At 42.7% G+C, this 22,461-nt stretch overlaps 1 protein-coding gene across 10 annotated transcripts in view; it reads right to left on the bottom strand.

The window, feature by feature from the left end:
- Positions 1–22,461, bottom strand: part of si:ch211-207d6.2 (sickle tail protein) — an 89,197-nt gene that overhangs the window by 50,293 nt on the left and 16,443 nt on the right. For 8 of the 10 annotated variants that reach the window (XM_046321114.1, XM_046321113.1, XM_046321120.1 and 5 more), the window contains one exon: positions 7,578–7,864. In XM_046321114.1, the coding sequence (XP_046177070.1) occupies positions 7,578–7,864 (287 nt within the window). Of the gene's footprint in view, positions 1–6,888; positions 7,141–7,577; positions 7,865–12,784; positions 12,903–22,461 lie in introns of those variants that run through there. The other 2 variants (XM_046321116.1, XM_046321118.1) reach the window with 2 other exon arrangements.

Below are 22,461 nucleotides of genomic sequence, written 5' to 3'. Positions count from 1 at the left end.
ACTGAGGCTAGGAAATACTGTCACCATCAATAAATCCAGGATAATTGAGAATTTCAATAAGCATTTTTCTAAGGCTGGCCATGCTTTCCACCTGGCCAGCCCTAACCTGGTCAACAGCCCTGCACCCCCCACATCAACTTGCCCAAGCCACCCCCATTTCTCCATCACCCAAATCCAGACAGCAGATGTTCTGAAAGAGCTGCAAAATCTGGACCCCTACAAATAAGCAGGGCTAGACAATCTGGACCCTCTCTTTCTAAAATGATCAGCCGAAATTGTTGCAACCCCTATTACTAGCCTGTTCTACCTCTTTCGTATCGTCTGAGATCCCCAAATATTGGAAAGCCGCCGCAGTCATCCCCCTCTTCAAAGGGGGGACACTCTAGACCCAAACTGCTACAGACCTATATCTATCCTACCCTGCCTTTCAAAGGTCTTCAAAAGACAAGTTAACAAATAGATCATCAAACATTTTGAATCCCACCACACCACCGCTGCTATGCAATCTGGTTTCCGAGCTGGTCATGGGTTCACCTCAGCCACGCTCAAGGTCCTAAACGATATCATATCCTCCATCGATAAGAGACAATACTGTGCAGCTGTATTCAAAGACCTGGCCAAGGCTTTCGACTCTGTCAATCACCACATTCTTATCGGCAGACTCAACAGCCTTGGTTTCTCAAATGACTGCCTTGCCTGGTTTACCAACTAATTCTCTGACAGAGTTCAGTGTGTCAAATCGGAGGGCCTGTCTCTATGGGGGTGCCGCAGGGTTCAATTCTCGGGCCGACTCTTTTCTCTGTATACATCAACGACGTCGCTCTTGCTGCTGGTGATTCTCTGATCCACCTCTACGCAGACAATACCAACCTGTATACTTCTGGCCCTTCATTAGACACTGTGTTATCTAACCTCCAGATGAGCTTTAACGTCATACAACTCTCCTTCCGTGGCCTCCAACTGCTTTTAAACGCAAGCAAAACTAAATGCATGCTCTTCAACCGATCGCTACCAGCACCTGCCCGCGCATCCAGCATCACTACACTGGACGGTTCTGTCTTAGAATATGTGGGCATCTACAAATACCTAGGTGTCTGGTTAGACTATAAACTCTCCTTCCAGACTCACAATAAGCATCTCCAATCCAAAATTAAATCTAGAATCGGCTTCCTATTTTGCAACAAAGCATCCTTCACTCATGCTGCCAAACATACCCTTGTAAAACTGACTATCCTACCGATCCTTAACTTCTGCAATGTCATTTACAAAATAGCCTCAAACACTCTACTCAGCGAATTGGATGCAGTCTATCACAGTGCCATCCGTTTTGTCACCAAAGCGACATATACTACCCACCACTGCGACCTGTATGCTTTCGTTGGCTGGCCCTCGCTTCATATTCGTTGCCAAACCCACTGGCTCCAGGACATCTATAAGTCTTTGCTAGGTAAAGCCCCGCCTTATCTCAGCTCATTGGTCACCATAGCAGCACCCACCGGTAGCACGCGCTCCAGCAGGTATATTTAACTGGTCACCCCCAAAGCAAATTCCCCCTTTGGCCGCCTAGCCATCCAGTTCTCTGCTGCCAATGACTGGAACAAATTGCAAAAAAAATCACTGAAGCTGTAGACTCATATCTCCCTCACTAACTTTAAGCACCAGCTGTCAGAGCAGCTCACAGATCACTACACCTGTACATAGCCCCTCTGTAAATAGCCCATCCAACTACCTCATCCCCATACTGTTATTTATTTTTGCTCCATTGCATCCCAGTATCTCTACCTGCACATTCATCTTCTGCACATCTATCACTCCTGTTTAATTGCTAAATTGTAATTATTTCGCCACCATGGCCTATTTATTGCCTTACCTCCCTTGTCTTACCTCATTTGCACACACTGTATATTTACCTTTTTTCTATTGTGTTATTGACTGTATGTTTGTTTATTCCATGTGTAACTCTGTTGTTGTTTGTCGCACTGCTTTGCTTTATCATCTTGGCCAGGTCGCAGTTGTTCTCAACTAGCCTACCTGGTAAAAATAAATAAAAATAAATTCTGAGGGGTGAAAACAAAAGTGCCACCTTGTTCAGCTACAAGCCTCTCAGACCAAGATGGGCCGAGCCTGTCAAGAGTGCAATAGAACAAAAACACTTCCAGCTGTGCCCCCGAAACCACTGAATCTATCTATCCATCCAATATGGACCCCATGTGTAGAGCAACAATTGCATACCTCTCCACCATAAGGTAGCACTCAGTCACTGTTCAAGGTGTTACTTGTAGTGAAGGGAGGGAAGAGCACAGCACAGTGAGCCAGCTAGGGATGAAAGCAGGGCCAAGCATCAAATTTCCCACTTTGATCTCTAATCACTGACAGATGCATGGGCAGAGACCAGACCATGGTTCATCTGCTTTGGTGGGATGCCAGGTCTTTGAAAGCATTGGCAAATGTTTCATCCTCAACTCCTCCCTTGCTGCAGACCATTAGAATGATCACACTGGGTAACAGGTAGATGGATGAGCATTTAACTAACACAGCAACATGGACTTCACCACATAAGAAGAGTAGACTATGGTTTCACTGCTACTAAAGTCATTGAAATCATTCCATTACAAAACAGTGAAGCATTTTATAACAATTGTACACATTTTATAGCAACTCTATACATATGTACAGTTGAAGTCAGAAATGTACATACACCTTAGCCAAATACATTTAAACTCAGTGTCTCAGAAATCCTGACATTTAATCCTATTAAGAATTCCCTGAGCTAGGTCAGTTAGGATCACCGCTTTATTTTAAGAACGTGAAATGTCAGAATAATAGTAGAGAATTAATCATTTCAGCTTTTATTTCTTTCCTCACATTCCCAGTGGTTCAGAAGTTTACATACACTCAATTAGTATTTGGTAGCATTGCCTTTAAATTGTTTAACTTGGGTCAAATGTTTCAGGTAGCATTCCACTAGCTTCCCACAACAAGTTGGGTGAATTGTGGCCCATTCCTCCTGACAGGGCTGGTGTAACTGAATCAGGTTTTTAGGCCTCCTTGCTCGCAAATGCTTTTCAGTTCTGCCCACAAATTGTCTATGGGATCGAGGTCAGGGCTTTGTGATGGCCACTCCAATACCTTGACATTGTTGTCCTTAAGCCATTTTGCCACAACTTGAGGTATGCTTGGGGTCATTGTCCATTTGGAAGACCCATTTACGACCAAGCTTTAACTGATGTCTTGAGATTTTGCTTCAATATATCTACATAATCTTCCCTTCCTCATGATGCCATCTATTTTGCGAAGTGTACCAGTCCCTGCTGCAGCAAAGCACCCCCACAACATGATGCTGCCACCCCTGTGCTTCACGGCTGGGACAGTGTTCTGCGGCTTGCAAGCCACCCCCCTTTTTCCTCCAAACTTAACAATGGTAATTATGGCCAAACAGTTCTACTTTTGTTTCATCTGACCAGAGGACATTTCTCCAAAACTACGATCTTTGTCCTCATGTGCAGTTGCAAACCGTAGTCTGGCTTTTTATGGCGGTTTTGGAGCAGTGTCTTCTTCTTTGCTGAGCGACCTTTCAGGTTATGTCAATATAGGACTCCTTTTACTGTGGAAATAGATACATTTGTACCGGTTTCCTCCAGCATCTTCACAGGGTCCTTTGCTGTTGTCCTGGGATTGATTTGCACTTTTCGCACCAAAGTACGTTCATCTCTAGGAGACAGAATGCGTCTCCTTCCTGAGCGGTATGACAGCTGTGTGGTCCCATGGAGTTTATACTTGCGTACTGCTGTTTGTACAGATGAACGTGGTACCTTCAGGTGTTTGGTAATTGCTCCCAAGGATGAACCAGACTTGTGGAGGTCTACAATTTCTTTCTGAGGTTTTGGCTGATTTCTTTTGATTTTCCCATGATGTCAAGCAAAGAGGCACTGAGTTTGAAGGTAGGCCTTGAAATCATCCACAGTAGAGATCGGAATGGCCGATTAATTAGGGCCGATTTCTAGCTTTCATAACAATCTGCATTTGTCACCGATTACATTGCACTCCACGAGGAGACTGCGTGGCAGGCTGACTACCTGTTACACGAGTGCATCAAGAAGCCATGGTAAGTTGCTAGCTAGCATTAAACTTACCTTATAAAAAACAATCAATCTTAACATAATCACTCGTTAACTACACATGGTTGACGATATTACTAGTTTATCTAGCTTGTCCTGCGTTGCATATAATCGATGCGGTGCCTGTTATTTTCTCATCGAATCACAGCCTACTTTGCCAAACAGGTGATGATTTAACAAGCACAATCGCAAAAAAAAGCACTGTTGTTGCACTAATGTGTACCTAACCATAAACATCAATGCCTTTCTTTAAAATCAATACACAAGTATATATTTTTAAAACTGTATATTTAGTTAATATTGCCTGCTAACATGAATTTATTTTAACTTGGGAAATTGTGTCACTTCTCTTACGTACCGTGCAAGCAGAGTCAGGGTATATGCAGCAGTTTGGGCCGCCTGGCTCGTTGCGAACTGTGTGAAGACCATTTCTTCCTAACAAAGACCGTAATTATGTTGCCAGAATTGTACATAATTATGACATAACATTGAAGGTTGTGCAATGTAACAGCAATATTTAGACTTAGGGATGCTGCTCTGTACCATCACTCATTCATATATCCTTATGTACATGTTCCTTATCCCCTTACACTGTTAGATAAAACTGCATTGTCGGAACTAGAAGCACAAGCATTTCGCTACACTCGAACGGTTCTGTATTTCAAATAAACGTTTTGTTTTCGAAATGATAATATGGTAGAATCCGGAAACTAATGACCTAAGGCTTGTATTTCTGTGTGTTATCATGTTATAATTAAGTCTATGATTTGATATTTGACCAGTCTGACTGAGCGGTGGTAAGCAGCCGCAGGCTCATAAGCATTCATTCAAACAGCACTTTGTGCATTTGCCAGCAGCTCTTCGCTGTGCTTCAAGCATTGAGCTGCTCATGACTTCAAGCCTATCAACTCCCGAGATTAGGCTGGTGTAACCGATGTGAAATGACTAGCTAGTTAGCGGGGAGCGCGCTAATAGTGTTTCAAACGTCACTCACTCTGAGACTTGGAGTAGTTGTTCTACTTGCACTGCAAGGGCCGTGGCTTTTGTGGAGCGATGGGTAACGATGCTTCGAGGGTGGCTGTTGTCGATGTGTTCCTGGTTCAAGCCCAGGTAGGGGCAAGGAGAGGGACGGAAGCTATACTGTTACACTGGCAATACTAAAGTGCCTATAAGAACATCCAATAGTGAAAGGTATATGAAATACAAATGGTATGGAGAGAAAGTCCTATAATTCCTATAATAACTACAACCTAAAACCTCTTACCTGGGAATATTGAAGACTCATGTTAAAAGGAACCATCAGCTTTCATATGTTCTCATGTTCTGAGAAAGGAACTTAAACGTTAGCTTTTTTACATGGCACATATTGCACTTTTACTTTCTTCTCCAACCCTTTCTTTTTGCATTATTTAAACCAAATTGAACATGTTTCATTATTTATTTGAGGCTAAATTGATTTTATTGATGCATTATATTAATTTAAAATAAGTGTTCATTCAGTATTGTTGTAATTGTCATTATTACAAATAAATAAAAATCGGACGATTAATTGGTATCTTTTTGGTCCTCCAGTAATCGGTATCGCCATTGATAAATCATAATCAGTCAACCTCTAATCCACAGGTACACCTCCAATTGACTCAAATGATGTCAATTAGCCTATCAGAAGCTTCTAAAGCCATGACATCATTTTCTGGAATTTTCCAAGCTGTTTAAAGGCAGTCAACTTAGTGTATGTAAACTTCTGACCCACTGGAATTGTGATACAGTGAATTATAAGTGAAATAATCTGTCTGTAAACAATTGTTGAAAAAATGACTTGTGTCATGCACAAAGTAGATGTCCTAACCGGCTTGCCAAAACTATAGTTTGTTAACAAGAAATTTGTGGAGTGGTTGAAAAACAAGTTTTAATGACTCTAACCTAAGTGTATGTAAACTTCTGACTTCAACTATATATATATAAACCTATTAATCTATAAATACCAATAGGAAGGTGGTTTAAAATAGTATTTGTTTCAAGACATAGCTGTAGACCTAGACTATTCCCCTCATTTAAAGGGATAGTTAACCCAAATTACAAAATTATACATTGGTTTCCCTACCCTGTAAGCAGTCTATGGACAAGGTATGACAACAATACATGCGTTGGTTTCCTTTCCCTAGAACTGTTCGCAAATGCTAATGTTTTAGCTTTGTGGGCTTTGTGGCACAAATACCCAAGTCACGGTAGGTAACATTTTTTATACTTTTGGTTTATTTGGACATGAGGATGTAGAAAATGTCTAATCTCTTACCATAACTTGAATGTAAGTTGTGCCACAAATGCTAAAACGTTGGCATTTTGAAACAGTGACTGGGAAATAAAACCAAAGCATAGATTGCTATCATACATACCTGGTCCATAGACAGCTCACGTGGTCATTTGGTTGAACTATCCCTTTAAGAAAAATACCAAATGAACGCAAATAGACATTGATGTGCTTGGAGTGTAGGCGCCAGACTAAATTGAAATGAGAAAAAAAACATACGTAAAAATAAATGTATATACTGGTAGCATAGGTTACACTGACTGGAAAGTATGCAGGGCAGGTTATTGCGTATATCTGCTATCCTTATATCGAACAAGTTTATCTGCAAACTACCAACAAGTTATCACTACTGTACAAGCATCTGCGCTATACCAATACCAATAGAATACTGTAATTGCACAACTGGAGGTAAACTAGGTAAAGTAGTCTAATGTAGGTCTACTTTCAACGATAGTTTACCTGAACGTAGCCTAAATATCAAAGCCTCAATCCGAGGGTAAGCGCGCGTTGCATGAGTCCTGCTCAATTCGGAGTAAACGGGTTTCTTTCGCAATGACTGCAACAAGACGACGTTCGCTTGTAAAATGAGCTTTCCTCGAGGTGACAGGTGTGGCCATGGAAACGATCTCCACCTAGCCCAAATGCGGGTCTGGATTTACCTGTCTAACTTGTAGAACAGTCACAGTTTATTTTACCACATGGCCACTTCTAGCATCAGCGCGCGCACGGCACCACCCCCCCTGGCGAGGCGGTACCACTATTTCAGGTAGGCTGGCCTAAACAGTAAGCGTATACTGAAATTGTTCCATACTTTATTCTGTTTTACTGGAAATTCTTATTGACATCTCTATTTCCATCATTTACGTTAGGCTACACTCCAGGCCAGGCACACCTGACACAATAGTATTGAATTAACGTATTGCATGTATTGATGAAACACCATGTATTGAATTTAAAAAAAAGAAAGAATATGTTCTACATTTATTATTAAATTCTTCAATTCAAGGCATGTGTCATATGTGCTTTGAAATCCTTATACAGTAGCTGATATACTCACACCAATACAATAACAACACAAGCCTACAGTGTATATCATGCCATTATGCAGGGAATCACAACCAACCAAATAAAAAAGGGTTCCCGCTTACATGGTCTCTGAGGTGGTCCTGATGGCCCATGATGACAGCAGCATGGTGAGGATACCTCTGCTTCAGGTGCTCCAGGAACACCTCTTTCTTCCTCTCTACGTCAGCATGCTGCATGGTCAGGGGGTCTCTGGCACTGCGGGGCCCTTGCCCTCCGATGGTGTACCTCCTGGGGACTGTGCTGGGGGAACGTGGCTCAGAGTGGTGGTTCTGGTTCTCTACAGTCTGCTGCCTGTGGAAACGCTCTACATCCTCAGGTGATGAGTCTCTCTGGTTGTTGTTTCCTAACTCTATTAGTAAAACAGATATAAAAAGAGGTAATAATACAACAGATATGAAATATAATTAAATATTACGTTATAATAATACAACAGATATGAAAGAGAATCATATGTTACGTTATCGGGATTCAAACACACCAAAGAAATTATGTTGTTATGAAGTAAAACACAACCACAACTCTTACACAAGGGTGTTAACTGTTTATCAGTTGAAGGCATTTAGTTGTACAACTGACAAGGTATCCCCCCTTTCCTTTCCTTTCATTGTTTATCATGACACGCAAACATCCAAAGACAAGACCGTGCATGATGTGTACAACAGTATTTCATGTGATGAGTAATCATAGCTGTCTGTTTCATGAACCTTCAGAAAGTTGTTTGGCCTTTAAGAGTTCCATGGATGACAATCTGTGCTGCACTCATATTCCTAGCACACAATGACTACATCAAGCTTGTGACTATACAAAGTTGTTGGATAATACTTTTTGTTGTACTATTATTTTTTTTTTAATGTATTTAACTAGGCAAGTCAGTTAAGAACAAATTATTATTTTACAATGACGGCCTACCCCAGTCAAACCATCCTCTAACCCGGATGACGCTGGGCCAATTGTGCACCGTCCTATGGGACTCCCAATCACAGCCGGTTGTTATACAGCCCGGGATAGAGCCAGGGTCTGTAGAGACGCCTCGGGCACTGAAATGCAGTGCCTTAGACCGCTGTGCCACTCGGGAGCAAATGGATGCATTTGCAGTTTGTTTTGGTTGTGTTTCAGATTATTTTGTGCCCAATAGAAATTCATGGTAAATAATTTGTCACTATTATTGTAAATAAGAATATAATATGTTTCTAAACACTTCTATATTAATGTGGATGCTACCATGATAACGGATAGTCCTGAATGAATCATGAATAATGATGAGTGAGAAAGTTATAGAGGGCCAAAGATCATATCCACAAGACATGCTATCCTCTCACCATCACCAATAACAGGGGAGGTTAGCATGTCTTGGGGGTATGATCTCTCACTCATTATTCACGATTCATTCAGGATTATCTGTAATCCTTGTCAATCATGTTGACCCCTACCCTTTTGAGAGAGGAAAATATTACTTGTTAAACAACATTTCTTTCTCTGAGCAATTGTATTAGTATAAAAAAAAACATTTCAAAAAGCTCAGTATTTGAATGATTTATTTTATACAGTAATTCTTGCTAGTGTTTATTAAGGGTGCCAATCATTTTAGGACCACTCTGTATGTTACCTAAATGAACACCTACAACATGAACCCAGAGGGTGAACAACACACAACTATTAAGGTTGTCAATCATTTTAAGACCCCTCTGTATGTTACCTAAATTAACACCTACAACATGAACCCAGAGGGTGAACAACACACAACTCAAAAGATTTAAACAAATTGAAACAGGCATGTGCCTTACTTTTACTATGCTATAGATACAGCATAGAAATGTGGATCAAAAAAGCAAGAATCCGACCTTGTATGGCTTAAGAATGATAAGGCCACCATGGAGTTTGCTTTTGAAAATGGTGGTATCGCCTAAGCATCTTGAATATGAAGGCTTAGACCCTCAAAGCAGGCAGACCAAATGAGAGAGAAGTTCTAATCCTCTGTATTCATTATATCTATCACACAGTGCTGATTTAGTCTGGAGTCAGACTGTCTGTAGTCTTGTTGGGGGAGATGTAGGCCTACTTTATCTCTTGGACTTTCATCACACGATTGTGTGGTGATATACGTGCCTACTGTATGAATACACAGTACAGAGCTTCATATTAGAACAAATGCGTAGATTTTCAAACACGTAGACAAAATTATTATGATATTTAAAATGCTTTAAATGCTTTACTCAGAGCATGCACAAGACGTGTTTACTTCATCTTGACTAATGACTGATGTCCACATTGTTGAGTAGCATTTTGCACAACTTCAGGCAAAGAATGATGCGACACATCTTGTTGACATTTTAAGTGGACCTAAAGGTATGCCTTTTTAGTTAAGCAGAAAATGACTTTTAGAATTATGCTGGAAGGGCGGTGTGTGTGTGGGGGTTGTGTCACGGGAAACAAATGGCATCAACACAAAGCTGCAGTTTTGTAAGAACGCATCTGTTGTAGTATAATTACAAATCCTGTATAGGAAAGAATTCAATGCTGGGACAATGCGTCATCAAGAGAAGTCTCTTATAGGTTATGTTCAACATAGATGTGCTTCCTGCTCAGAACAATGCCTATCCCACGAGGAAGCCATCCCACGTTGGTTAAGGGTCTGCTGGAAAAACGGACTCCCATCTGCATGTGTTGTTTGTCTGGAAGATGATTGCTATCTCTTCAATCTAACAGGGGCAGGCCTAAAGCAATAATCAGCCAAAGACTTGAGCAAGTCCCCTCACCTATTAAGCTTTTAAACAGAGTGGATACAAGCAGGACACCTCAGAGGATATCCTCAACCCCACACCTTGAATATACCAGGGAACTGTTATGAGATGTTTTCCACAAATCCACTGAAAAAAAAATGTAAACACAACATGTAAAGTGTTGGTCCCATGTTTCTTGAGCTGAAATAAAAGATCCCATAAATGTTCCATATGCACAAAAAGCTTATTTCTCTCAAATTTTGAGCACAAATTTGTTTACATCCCTGTTAGTGAGCATTTCTCCTTTGCTAAGATAATCCAGCCACCTGACAGGTGTGGCATATCAAGAAGCTGATCATTACACAGGTGCACCTTGTGCTGAGGACAATAAAAGACCACTCTAAAATGTGCAGTTTTGTCACACAACACAATGCCACAGATGTCTCAAGTTTTGAGGGAGCGAACAATTGGCATGCTGACTGCAGGAATGGAATTTAATGTTAATTTCTCTATCTGAAACCACCTCCAATGTCATTTTAGAGAATTTGCTAGTACGTACAACCAGCCTCACATCCGCAGACCATGTGTACGGCGTTGTGTGGGGGCGAGCGGTTTGCTGATGTCAACGTTGTGAACAGAGTGCCCCATGGTGGCAGTGGGGTTATGGTATGGGCAGGCATAAGCTACGGACAACAAACACAATTGCATTATATTGATGGCAATTTGAATGCACAGAGTGACCGCGACAAGATCCTGAGGCCCATTGTTGTGCCATTCATCCGCCGCCATCACCGAATGTTTCAGCATGATAATGCACGGCCCCATGTCGCGAGGATCTGTACACAATTCCTGGAAGCTGAAAATGTCCCATTTCTTCCATGGCCTGAATACTCACCAGACATGTCACCCATTAAGCATGTTTGGGATGCTCTGGATAAACGTGTACGACAGTGTATTCCAGTTCACACCAATACCCAGCAACTTCGCACAGCCATTGAAGAGGAGTGGGACAACATTCCACAGGCCACAATCAACAGCCTGATCAACTCTATGTGAAGGAAATGTGTCGCACTACATGAGGCAAATGGTGGTCACACCAGATACTGACTGATTTTCTGATCCACACCCCTACTTTTTTTTAAAGGTATTTGTGACCAACAGATACATATCTGTATTCCCAGTCATGTAAAATCCATAGATAAAGGCCTAATGAATTAATTTAAATTGACCAATTTCCTTATAGGAACTGTAACTCAGTAAAATCTTGTTGTTGCATGTTGCGTTTATATTTTTGTTCAGTGTACATCAACAAAGGGTGTGACACACACTGAGGTCAAAGAAGGTCCTACTACAGTCCAGAGGAAAGCTGGGCTTGGAACCAGAATATAGCAAATCCAGGTCCTCTCTGTATCATATCCCAACCCATCCAGTTGGATATAAAATGAGGCAAACGTGTGAGTTTAAATCAGCAAGACGACCTCTGCTTTTATACTCCGGTTATAAAGGAAGAGAGCATGAGGCATGCTACCAGGAAACAAAGACAGAAAACAGAGATTGTAGGCAGGTCAGAGACCCATGTATGAGTCTCAGTTGTAGTCAAGCTGGACTATTTATCTTCCTGGAATTAGGCAAGAGGAGCCGAGGGAGAGAAGGAACTCATTCTGGCATGTGCAATGTGCTGTGAAGCCTCCTCAGGAGGGGGGTGGGGATGGGCAGGCAGGGATGTACACAGCTGTTGAGAATTTCCCCCAGTGCTTCAATCTTGGCTATGAAACATGTTTTTGTTGATTTATCTGAACCAGTTAAAGAGACAGGACTATTTTTGTTTTCTGTTGTATCATTTGAGTGCACAGTAGCTCCTTAACCTGAAATAGACTCTGGGTCAGGAGCTTATGATGAACTGTAGGTCTGGGTTACGAAGAAGAATTACATATGCCTAACTGTAGTGTCAGATTATATTCCGCTATGTGTAGACTTTCTGTATCATATTTTGTTTCTTCAACCAGCTGCACATCGAAGTAACATACAGTATAACACCATGTGAGCGAGACCTACAGTTCATCATAAGCTCCTATGTAGGCATACTTGTCAGTACATCTGCTTACTGTTGTAAGACTTCTCTGCATGTCAAAGTTTCAGACTAATTGATGAGCTTCCAAGGAATGGGCTTAATCCATCTATGTAATAGAGTTTCTAAATACAGTAATACCGCTCGGGAACCTTGTCCTCCCTCTTGTCTTTTATCCTGCTTTAAATATTTAAGCTTAGCGTTCCCCACTCGACTTGAGTGTTTAATTAAGCTAAAACTGGGTATTAGTTGGCTAATACAAGGAATATTATTAAAGTGTCTCTAATACTACAACCTCTGACTGCTGCTTTAGTCCAGGTTCAGTTTACTGGTGATTCCTCAATGACACCTTGGATCATTATTCACTAACATGACAGTCACAGTATCCAAACGCATCCACCAGAGGAATACTGCAAAGACCACAGAGACAAAAATCAACAGATAAACATTTAGTCTTTACTTAGATTACATTATGCCTTACCTCTTCTCCCTCTCCAGTGAGTATGCCGTATGTACTGATATTCCATTACTTTGCACGCTATTCCCTTAAACACTATGAATTCTGCATTGACAGTGCAGACAGTGTTCAGGTCTTTCTGTAGTGCAAGGTTATATGTGGAAAGTTATGGTCAAAACCAACGTGTGCGTGTGTGTGTGTGTGTGTGTGTGTGTGTGTGTGTGTGTGTGTGTGTGTGTGTGTGTGTGTGTGTGTGTGTGTGTGTGTGTGTGTGTGTGTGTGTGTGTGTGTGTGTGTGTGTGTGTGTGTGTGTGTGTGTGTGTGTGTGTGTTCCTGAGGAAGCTCCATTGTAAAGCTGTCCTCACTTTTTCCAAACACCCTGTTTTCCAGCCTATGAGTGCATGTTGGGAATACATGGCTTAACAAATTAATGAACAAATACATATCTTTACAACATAAGTTCCAGATGGTCAAAGATTTAACATATGTACCTTTATAATACAAATGTAATGTCTAATTCTCTTTTTCATAAGAATACAAAAAAGTTTGACATCATTAGTCTGTCCTCTGTGGGGATTTTAGCCTTCATTTCCTCAACCTCTCCCACTGTTCCCTCTTCACACAGCTGGACTCTGAGGTCAAGGTCACAGTCATGGTCAAATTGGAAACCCCACCAATAGTTTCCTTCATGAAAACTTTGAAAATAACTACTATTTGGGTCTATTGTACAAGTCAGCATTAATTTTCTATCAGAAGTGAACCTGCAAGCCATGCAAACAAGCATAGGAAAATAGACTTAATTCCACAGCGAAGAGTAATGTTTTGTTGTTGTACTTAAATTCCTCAGGCTTTGACGTTAGATGTTAGTAAGTGGACTAAAATGTGTCACATTTAGTATTTGAGCTTTTATAAGAACAGAACAAAATTATACAGAACAAAAATATAATTTCCTCTCAATACAGTTTGAACTCCATGCATTCAATTTTCACTGTTGGGTAAACCTAAGACACTCATGGTGGGCTGTATCAACACTCATTTTAAATGTTCCGTTGGGCATTGTTGATATTGTACATGGAGAAAAGCCCTGAAACTGTAGTTTCACATACTTTCATACAAGTAATTCTCTTGCATAGTTCAGTGGTGTATATAAAGTGCTTTCGAAAAGTATTCAGACCCCTTGACTTTTTCCACATTGTGTTACGTTACAGCCTTATTCTAAAACTGAATACATTGTTTTCCCCCACATCAATCTACACACAATACCTCATAATACAAAGCAAAAAAACCTATGTTTTTTAGACATTTTTCCAAATTTTTCCAACCCTTTACTCAGTACTTTGTTAAAGCACCTTTGGCAGCGATTACAGCGTGGAGTCTTCTTGGGTATGATGCTACAAGCGTGGAACACCTGTATTTGGGGAGTTTCTCTCATTATTTTCTGCAGATCCTCTCAAGCTCTGTCAGGTTGGATGGGGAGCGTAGCTGCACAGCTATTTTCAGGTCTCTCCAGAGATGTTCGATCGGGTTCAAGTCCGGGCTCTGGCTGGGCCACTCAAGGACATTCAGAGACTTGTCCCGAAGCTACCCCTGCATTGTCTTGGCTATGTGCTCAGGGTTGTTGTCCTGTTGGAAGGTGAAGCTTCGCCCCAGTCTGACGTCCTAAGTGCTCTGGAGCAGGTTTTCATTATGGATCTCTCTGTACTTTGATCCTCGATCCCGACTAGTCTCCCAGTCCCTGCCGCTGAAAAACATGATGCTTCCACCACCATGCTTCACCGTAGGGATGGTGCCAGGTTTCCTCCAGGCGTGACACTTGGCATTCAGGCCAAAGAGTTTAATATTGGTTTCAAAAGACCAGAGAATCTTGTTTCTCATGGTCTGAGAGACCTTTAGGTGCCTTTTGGCAAACTCCAAGTGGGCTGTCATGTGCCTTTTACTGAAGAGTGTCTTCCGTCTAGCCACTCTACCATAAAGGCCTGGTTGGTGGAGTGCTGCATAGATGGTTGTCCTACTGGAAGGTTCTCCAATCTCCACAGAAGAACTCTGGAGCTCTGTCAGAGTGACCATCGGGTTCTTGGTCACCTCCCTGACCAAGACCCTTCTCCCCCGATTGCTCAGTTTGGCCGGGTGGCCAGCTCTAGGAAGAGTCTTGGTGGTTCTAAACGTCTTCCATTTAAGAATGATGGAGGCCACTGTGTTTTTTGCGACCTTCAATGGTACCCTTCCTCAGATCTGTGCCACAACACAATCCTGTCTCTGAGCTCTATGGACAATTCCTTCGGCCTCATGGCTTGGTTTTTGTTCTGACATGCACTGACCTTATATAGACAGGTGTGTGCCTTTCCAAAACATGTCCAATCAATTGCATTTACCACAGGTAGACTCCAGTCAAGTTGGAGAAATATCTCAAGGATAATCAATGGAAACCGGATGCACCTGAGCTCAATTTCGAGTCTCATAGCAAAGGATCTGAATACTTACAGTGGGGGAAAAAGTATTTAGTCAGCCACCAATTGTGCAAGTTCTCCCACTTAAAAAGATGAGAGAGGCCTGTAATTTTCATCATAGGTACACTTCAACTATGACAGACAAAATGAGAAGAAAAAAAATCCAGAATATCACATTGTAGGATTTTTAATGATTTTTTTTGCAAATTATACACTGTATGTAAATAAGGTATTTGTTTTTTTATTTGTCATAATGGGGGCTTGTGTAGATTGTTGAGGGAAAAAAATATTTAGACCATTTTAGAATAAGGCTGTAACGTAACAAAATCTTGAAAAGGTCAACGGGTCTGAATATTTTCCGAATGCACTGTAAGGGTATACTGTATTAGGCTATTAAATAGCTCAAATTAATATTATCACATCATTATGATGATTGGAAATGTAGCCTACATGTTCATAAAGAATATTTCATTTTCCTTTAGCAGAACATTTGACATTTAGTCTAATATGGCAGCTATACAGTTTTGTTTTTTGTCCCCCCACCCTGCCAATTTTTGTTCAGCAGTTGAATTAATTCAACATGAAAAGCCTGCCAAGTGGATGTGACACTTAAGGTCCACTGTGTGACAGTCCGCACAAGTGGATTGAAGAGTGGTGAGAGAGAGAGAGAGAGAGAGAGAGAGAGAGAGAGAGAGAGAGAGAGAGAGAGAGAGAGAGAGAGAGAGAGAGAGAGAGAGAGAGAGAGAGAGAGAGAGAGACAGAGAGAGAGACAGAGAGAGAGTGAGAGAGAAAGAGAGACGCAAGGGAAGCAGTAGATAGAGTCGAGGAGAGGAAAGGAAGCCTAGTCTCGCTCTCTCCTTTTGACAAAGCTGTGCTGATTGATCTAGTTCACTTCTGCCCCGAAGGTGGATCTCTGATCTGCCATGCTGCATTGGTTCACTGACTACACTACACAGCCAGCCATCGAATGCTTCAGCTTCAACTACATATCGGTTTGCACAATGCTGGAAAATGTCATTATGGTTATGAGGAAGATATTCTTCCGGATGGGTTTTTGTGTCCTTATCGCAGAGGAGAGATAACGAGAGAAGAACAACCATGACAATTCGAGGAAATTGCATCTCAATGCTGAGAATAAAAAGGTTCAGGGTGATGGCACCCTCTATTGGTGGGTCAGATCTTTACTGATTTTGTAAAAGTAACTCTCAATGTCTTTATCATTGACTAGCATGTCATATTCCAGGACAGAACGCAATGAACACTTCACTCACAAAAATATGGACTTCCAAACCAAATACAATACCCCATAATGTCAAAGTGAAATTGTGTTTTTAGACATTTTTACAAATTAATTAAAAATGAAAAGCTGAAATGTCTTGAGTCAATAAGTATTCAACCACTTGGTTATGGCAAGCCTAAATAAGTTCAGGAGTAACAATTTGCTCAACAAGTCACATAATAAGTTGCATGGACTCACTCTGTGTGCAATTATAGTGTTTAACAGGATTTTTTAATGACTACCTCATCTCTATACCCTACACATACAATTATCTCTAAGGTCAAGCGATGAATTTCAAACACAGATTCAACCACAAAGACCGGGGAGGTATCCAATGCCTTGCAAAGAAGGACACCTATTGGTATATCCATCCCTTTGAGCATGGTGACGTTATTCATTACACTTTGGATGGTGTATCAATATACCCAGTCACTACAAGGATATAGGTGTCCTTCCTAACTAAGTTGCTGGAAAGGAAAGAAACCGCTCAGGGATTTCACCATGAGGCCAATGCTGACTTTAAAACAGAGTTTCATGGCTGTGAAAGGGGAAAACTGAGGATGGATCCACAACATTGTAGTTACTCCACATTACTAACCTAAATGGCAGAATGAAAATAAGTAATCCTGTACAGAGTAAAAATATTCCAAAACATACATTAACTTTATGTCCTGAATACAAAGCATTATGTTTGGGGCAAATCCAACACAACACATTACTTAGTGCCACTCTTCATCTTTTCAAGCATGGTGGTGGTTGCATGGTGGTGGGTATGCTTGTCATCAGCAAAGACTAGGGAGTTTTTTAGGATTAAAAGAAATGGAATAGAGCTAAGCACAGGCAAAATCCTAGAGGAAAACCAAGTCCAGTCTGCTTGCCAAAAGACCCTGGGTGTAACGATGTACGCTGAATGTTGGGAAGCAAGTTCAGGCAATGATAACATTTAATTAATAAATGAACAAAACAAGAAACACGAACAGCGCATCGACATGAAACAGGAACGATGACGACTGGAGAAGAAACCAAAGGGAGTGACATATAAAGGGCAGGTAATCAAGGAGGTAATGGAGTCCAGGTGAGTGTCATTATGTGCCTAACGCTGGTGACAGATGTGCGACCTAATGAGCAGCCTGGTGACCTAGAGGCCGGAGAGGGAGCACACGTGACACTGGGAGACAAATTCACCTTTCAGCAGGACAAACAATCCTAAAATACAAGGCCAAATATACACTGCCGTTGCTTACCAAGACGACATTGAATGTTCCTGAGTGGCCTAGCTACAGTTTTGACATAAAACAGCTTTAAAATCTATGGCAAGACTTGAAAATGTCTGTCTAGCAATGGATATAACCAATTCACAGCTGTAATCAGTTCATGCTGCAAGAGCTCTGATTGGTTGGAGGAAGTCCTCCGGAAGTCATAATTACTGTGTAAGTCTATGGAAGGGAGTGAGAACCATGAGCCTCCTAGATTTTGAATTGAAGTCAATGTATCCAGAGGAGGACGGATGCTAACTGTCCTCCGGCTACACCATGGTGCTACCCTACAGAGTGCTGTTGAGGCTACTGTAGGACTTCATTATAAAACAGTGTATTTTAATAAATTATTTGGTCATGTGAATATATTTAGTATAGTTTTATCTAATAATTATAACTTTAATATTTCACTATTTGTATTTTTATGAAATTTCCTGAGGAGGATGGTCCTCCCCTTCCTCCTCTGAGGAGCCGCCACTGATGTATGTGTGTGTGGATGTGTGGATGTCTGTGTGGGTATGTGCGTGAGTGAGTGCATGTGTACTAAGGTGCGGAGAGTCAGTGCAGGTGGTCAGTTCAGTTCAAGTGTTCAGAAGTCTGATTGGTTTGTAGATAGAAACTGTCTCTGAGCCTGTTGGTATTAGACCTCGTGTTCCAATACCATCTCTCCAATGCTAAGGGAGTGAACAGCTTGTAGCTGAGGTGTGTAAGGTCTTTGATGATGATGCTGGGACTTCCTCGTTTCTAGTTGGGGCGGCAGCGTAGTCTAGTGGTTAGAGTGTTGCACTAGTAGCCAAAAGGTTGCAAGTTCAAATCCCTGAGTTGACAAGGTACAAATCTGTCGTTCTGCCCCTGAAGAGGCAGTTAACCCACTAGGCTGTCATTGAAAATAACAATTTGTTCTTAACTGACTTGCCTAGTTAAATAAAGGTAAAACATAAAAAAATTAAGTAGATGTCGTCAATTGGTGTTAACACGGCCCCACTGGGCCGTCTTCACCACCGGCTTTAGGGTCTTGCGTTCATGGACACAGCAGTTCCCATACCAGGCTGTGATGCAACCGGTCAGGACGCTCTCGATGGTGCAGCGGTAGTATTGAAAGGACATATTTCTTCAGCTGCCTTAGGAAGCAGAGGCGCTGTTGTTGTTGGTCCGTGTCAAGGCCTTGGTGATGTGGATGCGGAGGAACTTAAAACTGCTGACTCTCACTTCTGCAGTACTGTTGATGTGGACATGTTGGACCTCCTCTGCTTCCTGAAGTCAACAATCAATTCCTTTGTTTTGCTGACATTGTCCTGGCACTACAATGCCAGTTCACCTCCTTCATCTGCAGTCGTGGATGAACAGGGAGTACAGCAAAGGGCTGAGAACACACCCCTGGGGTGCTTCTGTGTTAAGAGACAGTGTGGATGAGGTGTTGTTGCCAATCCTTTCAGCCTGTGGTATGCTCGTCAGGAAGTCCAGTATCCAGTTGCAGAGGGTAGTGTCTAGAACTAGGTCACTGAGCTTGGTGGCGAACTTTGAGGGAATAATGGTGTTGAATACTGAACTGTAGCCAATCAACAGCATTTTCATGTAGGTGTTCCTCCTGTCCAGATGGGTTAGGGCCATGTAAATAGTGATAGCCTCTCCCATGGATCTGTTTGAGAGGTAGGGAAATTGTAGTCGGTCCAGTGTGCCTGGCATGCTGGCCTTGATGTGGGATGTGACCAGCCTCTCGAAGCACTTCATGATGACAGGGGTGAGTATGGCGGACCAATAGTCATTTGGGCATGTCACCTTGCTTTTCTTGGACACTGAGACAATGGTGGTCTCCTTGAAGCAAGTGGGGATTACAGCCTTGGACAGGGACAGGTTGAAGATGCCCAATTAGACGCCCGCCAGCTGGTCAGTGCACACTCTGATGACGCGGTCAAGGATGCCATCTGGGCCGGCGGCTTTGTGAGTATTCACTCTTTTGAGATTTCAGCCTCGGAGAGCGAAAGCACCTGGTAGTCCGGAGCACCGAGAGATATCCTGGATGGCTCAGTAGTCGATCTCGAAGCAAGCATAGAATATGTTAAGTTCATCTGGTAGGGAGGCTTTGGTGGGTAACGCATCGAGTTGTCTTTTTGCGTCCCTAATGGATTTGTGGAGCTCGTACCTGCTTGCCTTGTACACGTCGCGTGCCACTGAGTCATCTGGGCTCATTCTGCTGACATTGAATGCTGCAGTACAGGCTCTGGGGTTGGGTTAAATGCGGAAGACAGATTCTGGTTGAATGCATTCAGTTGTGTAACTGACTAGGTATCCCTTTTCCTGTTTCTCAGCATGGTACGGATTTCTCCATTCATCCAGGGTTTTTGGTTGGGGTATATCCGGATTGTTATTTTGGGTACAACATCATCGACACATTTCCTAATGAAGCCTATGAATGGCGATGTACAGTACATTCAGTGTCCAGTTTATTAGGTTCACGAAAATGGTTCTCTCCTACTGACAGTGGGTCATGTGGCTGTGGTTTGCTATTTAAAAAAACAGGTAGACAGGCATTAAGGCATTCAGGAACTGTTTGACTGAAAGTTAGAATGGGCAAAACGAGTGACCTAAATAGCTTTGAGCGTGGTATGATTGTCGGTGCCAGGCGCGCCAGTTCCAGTATAACAGATACGGCGGGCCTCCTGGTATTTTCACGCACGACAGTATATAGGATTTACAGAGAAATGTGCAACACACAAAAAACCTCCAGTCAATGGCAGTCCTGTAGCCGAAAACAGCATGTTGATGAGAGATCGAAGGAGAATGGCAAGAATCATGCAAGCTAACAGGCGGAACACAAACAGGCAAATACTGGTGCAGTACAACAGTGGTGTGCAAAACAGCACAAATTGTCGGCTCCACTCCTATCTGTCACGCCTTGGTCATTGTATCTTGTGTTTTTGTTATATGTTTGGGTAGGCCAGGGTGTGAAATGGGTTTATATGTTGTGTTTCGTATTGGGGTGTCATGTTTTGTCTTATATTGTCTTGTCATTATGCTTTCCCTTCTGTTCGTTTCCCCCTGCTGGTCTTATTAGGTTTGTTCCCTTTTTCTATCCCTCTCTCTCCCCCTCCCTCTCTCTCCTCTCTCTATCGTTCCGTTCCTGCTCCCAGCTGTTCCTCATTCTCCTAACTCACTCATTTAGTCTTTTCACACCTGTCCCCTATTTTGTCGTCTGATTAGAGTCCCTATTTCTCCCCTTGTTTTCCGCTTCTGTCCTTGTCGGATCCTTGTATGATGTTCGCTGTGCTGTGTCGTTGTCTCGCCCTGTCGTGTCTTGTCTCCTTCAGATGCTGCGTGTGAGCAGGTGTCTGAGTCTGCTACGGTCAGTGCCTTCCCGAGGCAACCTGCAGTCAATGGTCGAGTCTCCAGTCTGTCCTCGTCACTACGAGTGGATTTAAGTTTTTTCATGTTTTGTTTTCTGCTTTGATTGTCCAGGAGTATTGCTTTTATCCTTTACTGGAATAAAGACTCTGTTTTCGCCAAGTCGCTTTTGGGTCCTCATTCACCTGCATAACAGAAGGATCCGACCAAGAATGGACCCAGCGACTACGGATTCTCGTAACACTGCCGTCGACACCTATCCAGGGAGCTATGCTCGGCAGACACGAGCAGGAATTGTCTGCTGCTCGTCATGCCGTTGAGACCCTGGCCGCTCAGGTTTCCGACCTCTCTGGACAGTTCCAGAGTCTTCGTCTCGTGCCACCAGCTACTTCCTGGTCTGCCGAGTCTCCGGAACCTAGGGTTAATAACCCACCTTGTTACTCCGGGCAGCCCACTGAGTGCCGCTCCTTTCTCACCCAGTGTGATATTGTGTTCTCTCTCCAACCCAACACATACTCAAGAGAGAGAGCTCGGGTTGGTTACGTCATATCACTCCTTACTGGCCGGGCTCGAGAGTGGGGCACAGCTATCTGGGAGGCAAGGGCTGATTGTTCTAACAATTACCTGAACTTTAAAGAGGAGATGATACGGGTTTTTGATCGTTCAGTTTTTGGTAGGGAGGCTTCTAGGGCCCTGGCTTCCCTATGTCAAGGTGATCGATCCATAACGGATTACTCTATAGAGTTTCGCACTCTTGCTGCCTCTAGTGACTGGAACGAGCCGGCGCTGCTCGCTCGTTTTCTGGAGGGACTCCACGCAGAGGTTAAGGATGAGATTCTCTCCCGGGAGGTTCCTTCCAGTGTGGACTCTTTGATTGCACTCGCCATCCGCATAGAACGACGGGTAGATCTTCGTCACCGAGCTCGTGGAAGAGAGCTCGCGTTAACGGTGTTTCCCCTCTCCGCATCGCAACCATCTCCTTCCTCCGGCTCAGAGACTGAGCCCATGCAGCTGGGAGGTATTCGCATCTCGACTAAGGAGAGGGAACGGAGGATCACCAACCGCCTGTGCCTCTATTGCGGATTTGCTGGACATTTTGTCAATTCATGTCCAGTAAAAGCCAGAGCTCATCAGTAAGCGGAGGGCTACTGGTGAGCGCTACTACTCAGGTCTCTCCATCAAGATCCTGTACTACTATGTCGGTCCATCTACGCTGGACCAGTTCGGCTGCTACATGCAGTGCCTTGATAGACTCTGGGGCTGAGGGTTGTTTTATGGACGAAGCATGGGCTCGGAAACATGACATTCCTCTCAGACAGTTAGGGAAGCCTACGCCCATGTTCGCCTTAGATGGTAGTCATCTCCCCAGTATCAGAT

Source organism: Oncorhynchus gorbuscha, linkage group LG22, assembly GCF_021184085.1.
Source record: "Oncorhynchus gorbuscha isolate QuinsamMale2020 ecotype Even-year linkage group LG22, OgorEven_v1.0, whole genome shotgun sequence".
NCBI classification, from domain to species: Eukaryota; Metazoa; Chordata; class Actinopteri; order Salmoniformes; family Salmonidae; genus Oncorhynchus; species Oncorhynchus gorbuscha.
Note: the sequence above shows the minus strand (reverse complement) of the source record. Positions and strands in the feature narration are given on the sequence as shown.